This window comes from Gekko japonicus, unplaced genomic scaffold (genome assembly GCF_001447785.1).
Source record: "Gekko japonicus isolate JY-2015 unplaced genomic scaffold, Gekko_japonicus_V1.1 scaffold974, whole genome shotgun sequence".
Classification (NCBI taxonomy): Eukaryota; Metazoa; Chordata; class Lepidosauria; order Squamata; family Gekkonidae; genus Gekko; species Gekko japonicus.
The window spans coordinates 45,083-53,522 of record NW_015174873.1 but is presented as its reverse complement, the minus strand read 5'-3'; the positions used below and the strand labels follow the sequence as shown (position 1 = coordinate 53,522).

At 43.4% G+C, this 8,440-nt stretch overlaps 1 protein-coding gene across 1 annotated transcript in view; it reads left to right on the top strand.

The window, feature by feature from the left end:
* The window catches only part of RBM20 (RNA binding motif protein 20), a 195,993-nt gene that overhangs the window by 179,392 nt on the left and 8,161 nt on the right, over positions 1-8,440 (top strand). The window contains exon 11 of the mRNA XM_015424828.1: positions 3,839-4,481. Within this exon, the coding sequence (XP_015280314.1) occupies positions 3,839-4,481 (643 nt within the window). The remainder of the gene's footprint in view (positions 1-3,838; positions 4,482-8,440) is intronic.

Sequence of the window (8,440 nt, the reverse complement as noted above, 5' to 3'; positions counted from 1 at the left end):
GCAGAAGCCTCCGGTCGCCCGCTCCCTTCCCCTCCCCCACCACCCACTCCTGGGCCGGCAACTGGAGGCCGGGTCCCTTCCCCCCCACTCACTCCAGGGCTGGCAACAGGATGCAGAGGCCTCCGGCCGCCGCCACCGTTCCCCCACCCACCCCCCTCCCACACTCACCCACTACTGTTTAGCTTACCACCATCCAGCCTATGCATTCGTTACAGACCACATCTTTCTAGATCCCGTTGTATCAGTTTCACAACGGGCTTTTCTGCTAGTATAAGTATAAAACATTACAAAGTGCTAGTGCATGAACAGCGTCCAACAAACAGGCAGTCAGTTCCCATCGTAGTCTGGGTTATCTTGGCTGTTAATAATAGTGTTGATGTTGATATTAATATTGATATTAATATTAGGGCCAGGGCCTCAGTTGTATGGTGCGGCTCCCTAGTCGAAGGCCTGGTGGAAGAGCCCTGTCTTGCAGGCCCTGCGGAATTGTAAAAGGTCCTACAGGGCCATGATGTTTTCCAGGAGCTCATTCCACCAGTACGGAGCCACCACTGAGAAGGCCCTGGCCCTCATTGCAGCCAGCCTGGCTTCTCTGGGCCCGGCAGGGCCACACAGTTTTGGGACCCCGATTTTAGAGCTCTCTGGGGAACATGGGAAAAGGCGGTCCCTTAGGCACGCAGGTCCCTGACCATATAGGGCTTTCATGGTAAGAACCAGCAAATTGAACTGAATTCGGTATGCTATAGGCAGCCATGCAGTGCTTTTAGCGCAGGTTGGATGTGCTCCTGCATAGGGAGGCCCAACAACCACCTGGCTGCCGCATTCTGCACCAGCTGCAGCTTCTGGATTTGGGACAAGGGCAGCCCCATGTAGAGAGCATTACAGTAATCCAGTCTCGAGGTGACCATTACATGGATCACTGCTGCCAGGTCATTGCGTTTGAGGAAGGGAACCAGATGCCCAATCAGCTGAAGATGATAGAAGGCTGACTTCACAGTGGCTGCTACCTGGGCCCCATTGAAGGTCGAAAGTGGGATCCCTACCTTTGGGCCACTCCAACTCAGGCACAGAACCTCCATCTTCGTCGGATTCAATTTCAGTTGACTCAGTCTAAGCCAACCAGCTGCTGATTTATTTTGTAAGGAAAGTTTATCTGTTTTCTGAAATATAGCAATAAAGTAACCAGGGGTTCTTCTCTGGTTATGGAATTCCACATTCAAAAAAGCTATGCCTACACGCCATCAGACCTTATTTCAGAAAAACTCCTTATTGTCAGATATGGAGGAACACAAACTAAGGCACTCCAGTAGCTCTGCATGATCCAGGTTGTTTAGGGTTTTAAAAGTAATTACTAGCATATTTAGTTAGTCCTAGAAGGAAATGCAATGAATGTATTTTTCAGTAAAATGTTATATCCCTATTAAAGGGAATTTCTAAGCATCTTCTGGAGAAAATTATCCCATCTTGTCCTTTGCTCCTCTGGGCAGATCCTCAGACTCTTTTTTTAGTTGCTCTTTACACACAGATTGCACTGAATGCGTAATACTTGGCACAAGCAATAAAAAATTAGACATCCTTGAGAATATGAGAGGGCTTTGTAAATCACACCCAAAGATAGAACAGCTCTTCACTTTTGAACAGAAGCAAAACAAAGACATTTTAAGGAAAACTTTATTGAAATAGTACGTCAAATTTTTAGTTTAAAGATTTGCTTTGAAGTATTTCTGATTAATTAAATAACTTCTCCCATTCCAACTCTGAAGAAACATACACCAATGTCCTTGGAAGTTTTCCAGTATCATATCTTTAGGGTCATGAGCTGATCCTCAGATGTGAACACACTCTCAATGTCTGTAGCGGCAAGAAACTGATCTCCTGAGTGAGAACACAGTATCTGTCCTTAGTGCCTTTCGAGGACACTAAGAGGAAAAACTCAGTTGACCAACAGGAGAGAAACAAATAGGTTGAGCTTTTATATTTATATTGGGATTTTAAAAGCAAATGTGCGCTACACATGGCACTTTGAACAGCTGCAAAAACAAATTCTCAGAGAAAAGGTTGCTCAGTCATAATGTGCTGCTGGAAAGCTTCTTGAATAGGATAACATTTTAATATTAATTGTCTAATAATCCCTAGCATCTCTGCCAGTTTGTGAGCATTATGGGCAAAAGATGAGACTCACAACTGTAAGGACTCCCCATCAAGGTGATACTCTGTGACTAGTTCATGGAGAAAGGTCAGTGCTGCTTATGAAGATGACAGGTGTTTCTGGGCTGAAGAGTTGCTTCCTAAAGGCCTGATAATAGGAAAGGAATATTCTTAACTGTTTACTGACCAGTTTTAAACATACTGCACCAGTTTCTTAGGATGGCAGATACCTAAGGTGGCAGGACAGTACAACAGTTACAGTATAATAAGAAGATAGGTGAGTATTTGTACATTAGAGATGCTGCCAAATTTCCCATCCCTGAATATTTGACTCAGAAGTACCTGCTTGATTTTTCTTCTCCCTTTTGTGAACTGGAGCTGTGTCATGCCATTTTCAGTTTCTTCATGCTAGTTTTCTTGTTAAAATGACTATGATAAGTTTTGATGGTCTTTTCACATCAGTTACATATAAATGGCTATTAAATAGTATAAAAGAAACAAATGAATGAGAAACATCAATATCATAAATGCACAGAACATCAAGGCTCATAACAAGAACTCATGAAAACAACAAGAAGGGAAAACTTTATTTAAATGTTTTTCTCCTACACTGTGGGTCTCAAAAAGCTTCTACAGTGAAGTCCACAAATTACAGTTCAGAACACAGACACAGCAAACAGTTTATTATTGCCCACAACTTAACTTTTTATTACTAAGAGTCAATTATCAGGAAAAACAGGTATCAGCCTTTTCCCAAGACAGAAATTCCTATGGAGCCATGAGCACAGGGGAGGATGAGGATGAGCAGCTAGTCTTTCTCAGCCTTGGATGGAATACGCTCTGTTCCCTGGAAGTAGCAGCAGAGTCCTAGGCAGAAGTTCATATAGTGCCCCAGACAAGAGCAGGGCTGACTTCAGGTCTTTCTCACCTTTCCCCCTGGAAGCAGGCATAGTTGTCTCTCCAAGACAGATATGGATATTGGAAAATATCGCCAATGTATTGTAAAACAGACACATATATACCTACAAGTCAAATGATTAAAATTTTTGTGGACAGAAATTTAATAAATACTAGTGCCGCAATTCTGCACAAATTTATGTGTGTAAAAATTGCCTTTAGTAGGATTATAGCATAATTCTGGCTAGTAAAAAAGAATTGCTTATTTCCCTTACAAATATATTAAAAGCGTTGTTATCCAGTACTCATAGACAATGGGGTTACCAGTTAATCAAATGTACTAGATATTCAAGCTTTTTGCTTTGCTGCACCCTCTACCTAGAGGAATCTGCAGCAACCAAATTCCATTCCATTGGGAACACCATGGTGATAGCCCCCCCATGCCTGGCAAGACCTGTCCTCTTCTCCTCAAGTCATGGAGCTGTCCTAGGCAGCAGGCAGACAAGCAGGAGCCCTCTAGCACAGCTGGCTTCTAACAGTCTGAGATGGGCTGATGGAGAAGGAGGCACCTAAGGATGACAAGAACAGCTGGAGGCATCAGTCCGGATAGGTGGGAATAGAATCTGCATGCACCAAAGTATGTATGTTGGTGGAGAGGCAAAGGGTTTGCCCTCTGGGTGGTGCTGGTAAAGTAATTATTGTGGATAATAGAGTGCTTGATGACACCGTTTTATTGTATTGATGATATCCATTTATTGACATCTTTTCAATGGGATTTATCTCTTTGTTTCAGGAACAGGACTGGGAGAGCGGAAGTGAGATGGAAGCTGAGACATGGTACCCAACTAACATGGAAGAACTAGTAACGGTAGATGAAGTGGGAGAAGACGATCTTATAATGGAACCTGATATAACTGAACTTGAAGAAATAGTCACAGTTGGTCCCAAACACCAAGAATGTTCAGAAAGTGGTCCTTTAGCTGCAGTGGAGATGATAGTTGAGCACAGCTTATTAAATAAAAGTGAAGAGAAATCTAATGTGGTAGAAGCAAGCTTTGGGCCAGCAGAGGAAACTCCAGGGATTCTCAGTGGCTTAAAGGGTGATGATGCAGTTACTAAAGCATTACATCTAAATTTGGACACTGAGCAGAAGCCAGCTGAATTGCATGAAGGCAGACTTCTTAGCGATTCTGATTGCCATGATACGAAAAGAAAAATAAATGAAAGCACTGACGTTCACTTAAACCTGGAAAAACCTTGCATAACTTCTGATCCTCCAAAAGAAGAACTCCTACTACAGCAGAGTGACACATTCATAAACGATCATAAAGAGATGGAATCCCTAGAAAACGAGAGTAGGAAAGCTGTGGAAAAGCTGGTCAAAAACTCCCAGGAGGAAACAAGCTGTGGAAACCAGGAGCATCAAAACACTCAGGGTAACGATACTTTCCTCTCTGTCTTGTTGTTATAATAGGTTTGTTTTAGTTTTATATCCATGCAATATGTATTCAATTTTTAATATGTTATTAGCAAAAATAAACATTGCTCAAAACATTATAATTTTCCTAGGAAGAAACTCACTGGGAAACCAGCACTGCCAAATTTAAGCCATTTAAGGCTCTTATTCGAATAATGTCAAGGAAATAAGATCTAGTAAGCTTTCTGGAAGAGACATCTGTTATTATGGTCACTTCTGGGTCATACAAGTTGAACTGAACTGTTTGAATACTCAGCTTGCATTACTTAGAATTGTTAAGGAGAACAACAGGTCAACAACAAAGTGTTTTATGTCTGGCTCTTGCTTGTTCAGAGTATATAAAAACATATTCCTTAGATGTTTTTGCAAAACCCTATTTGCAATTAAATGGCTTTTTGGTGTGTTAGATCTCACTTTTCATGTTAGTGCAGAATTTTATATGTTGTATATACCATGTTCCATCAATAGATCTCATTCTTAAGAAGGCCAAATCTGTGGATGCTTAAATCCAGAGACTGGAGCCATTAATAGACAAGACAGCTTTTTCTATAAACCAGAGAAAAGCCCCAGGTTTGCAGAAATATCTGAAATCTAAATAAATAAATAAAAACATAAGAGAAGCCAATGTTGGATCTGGCCAATGGCCCATCCAGTCCAACACTCTGTCACACAGTGGCCAAAAATACCAGGTGCCATCAGGAGGTCCAGCAGTGGGGCCAGGACACTAGAAGCCCTCCCACTGTTGCCCCCTCCCAAGCATCAAGAATACAGTGTATCACTTGCCCCAGACTGAGAGTTCCTATCTATACCATGTGGCTAATAGCCACTGATGGACCTCTGCTCCATATGTTTATCTAATTCCCTCTTGAAGCCGTCCATGCTTGTAGCTGCCACCACCTCCTGTGGCAGTGAATTCCATGTGTTAATCACTCTTTGGGTGAAGAAGTACTCCCTTTTATCTGTTCTAACCCGACTGCTCAGCAATTTCATTGAGTGCCCACGAGTTCTTGTATTCTGAGAAAGGGAGAAAAGTCAATCAGTCAAAGTTTATTTAATGGCTTTTGCCAGCTTATAATACAGAGAATAAAACCAAGAACACAAAATAAAAATAAGTTAAAAAGGTGTCATATAAAACAATCTTGCAGAGTTAGGATATATGAATTATGGGGTAAGATTAATCTTCTCTCTACGTATTGCAAGACAGGTCACATCATGCCAACCATGATACAGGGAGAAAGTACTTCTTTCTCTACCTGTTTATCCAATGCATAATCCTATAAACTTCGATCATGTCACCCCTCATCTTGATATATTGGGGGCTTAACCTCCCCCATAATAGAAACAGTACCTATAGCTTTAAGAAAGGAATGCCTCAATGGCCATTGTGGGAGGTTTCTAGGCAACCTCAACAGTCCTTCTTTGGCTTCTGCCAGTGAAAGGCAAGAAAATTGGGGGGGGGGCCTTTTCTAGGGCTGTTTTGGCCTTTGAGGGAGAATGGAGTGGGGGCAGGCTCCCCAGCAACTATCAGGAGACTTTCTACCATCCTACTTGCATGACTCACCTAGGCCTGGCTGCTTGCTACTGTTCAACAGCAGCCACCCCACAAAAGCCACTGTGGTGTAATGGTTAGAATTTCAGAACAGGATCTGGATGATCCAGGTTTGAATCACCAGTCTGTCGTGGAAGCTCACTGTGTGACCTTGGGCTAGTTACACATTCTCAGCCTGACCTACCTTATAGGGTTGTTATGAGGATAAAATGGAGAACAGAATAATGATGTAAGCTGTTTTGGGTCCCCATTGAGGGGAATGATGGGGTATAATGAAGTAAATAAGTATAGCTGAACATGGGAAACAAATAAAAGGTAGGTTGGTTGGTGGGAAAGAATGAAAGAACCAGGGAGAGGGGAGGACATGGGGATTGCCAGGAGGAAGGAAGAAAAAAATAGTGAGGGGCGGGAGGATATAAGGGAAAGTAAGGTGCTCCGCCCAAGTCTTTGCAGGTTACCCACCATGCAATTGATCCCAGAGACCAGCACTGTGCAACTGGGTCATAGTTTTCCTGGGCAGAGGCTGCCAGGGGGAAGGAAAGATGAAGACAGGACAGATAAAGATAGGTGGGCTGGTGGGTGGGAAGATGAGAAGGAAGCAGGAAAAGGAGATACTATATTAATTTTGCTGTAGACATCTGTGGCATGGTGCATCTTGGTTCTTCCTGCATGTGGCCTAGCAGTTGAAACATACTGGCCAATCACAACTCACCATAGAAGGTACACATATATATTTTGGCATCACACATCATAGTTACATATAGGCAGGCCCATATGCACAGGCCCACAAGTGCCCGGCACCCCCAACAACAACAACAACCCGGCACCCTTCCCAAACAGCCATGCGCTCCTTCTCCTTCTTCACTTCCCAACCCCCCCAACTCAGTTCAGCAAGGGGCTCCTCGTACTTGGCAACGCTGTCACATGATGCTGGCACTGCTCGCTCTGCAAGGCTCCTTTGGCTAGTGGGGTAACTGAGAGGGCAGGAAGGGATGGAGGGAAAGGTCAGGGAGAGGAGGGGTGCACGCAAAAGAGGCTCACTCAGCCAGACAGACAGACCAGCTGCTTGCTGCTTCTGAACTCCAGTTGCCTTCAATCAGGTGACTGCCTGTTCCTCTTCGATCAGGGGAGGTGACATGGCAAGGGAAAGGAGGCTAAGAAGATGATGGCTAGCTAGTGCAGGATGCTGGCAAGGCAAGGCAACCATCCAGGGTGCTGCTGCTGCTGCCACAGGGGAAAAGACTCAGAGGATCACCTGCTGTTGATCCTGCAAGCACCGGGCTCCGAAGGGTGGGGGAGAAAGGTGAGCGCCAAGCCCGCCCCCATGCAACCTGCTCCGGAGGCAGGAAGGAGAGCAGCACTTGGAACAACACACACCCACCTACGCTCTGCAGAGGAGCCCAGCTGGTCTCCAGTGGCAGAGCCCCTCCCCTCTCCAAACCCCACCTTGCACCTTGGTGCACCCCCAACAAAACTTTCTGGGTACAGGGCTGCATATAGGATACATACAAGTTACTCTAAGGAGTGTGCGCCTTAGAAAAATAAAAACAGATACATTCCTTGGTACTTCTGGTATTCCTTGGAATTTTCTTCACAATGCTTATTTGGGAATAATTTCAGTGTTAAAGGGATTTTACTAGGCCAAACAGTGCTTTATTGACATCTGTGTATGTGCAACATCTCCCCTAAAGCATTTCACCTATTAAACATGGTTATTAAAAATATTTCCCTTGTTCATTGTTCAGGTTATCATCCTCTCACATTTGACTACTTTTCCAACCTTCTAAGAAAGGACAAAGTAATGTGAAAGGCAAATACTGAAACTTTTGAGGGCAGGAAAGGTCTCTAAGTGAATTCACACACATGACAAAGTCCTCATATCCCACATGTTCTCCCATAACTGTTGTGTCCATCTGGATATGTGTCCATGTCTCCACACCCTCTGGTTATTGTCCCTATATCTGCTATGTACAAGTGTTCACCTTGTTATTTTGGATATCCATATCTGCAGAGTAACAAAGCTTGCATGATGGAGTGTCAACCTCTACAGCTGTTTTCACGTTGAAATCCAGTTAGCAGCCCTGTTGGCCACTAGTTGGTACTATTAGCATCTTTTGAATTTTCTGCAGATGTTGTGGAGATTTTTTAAAATAATAAATGAAGAATTCACCTATTTGTATTACTGGATAAACAAAAATGTACAAAATCACTCATTTCTATATATTTCACATTTATTCACAAAAATATACAATCATGATGCAGACATCAAAAGAAAAGTGACTTGAAAAAATTCTGGGGAAGTGATGCACTTTTTTTTCTGAAAGGACCCCCCCCCCCCCCCGCCATTTTTTTTTTGATAAAGAGGGGAG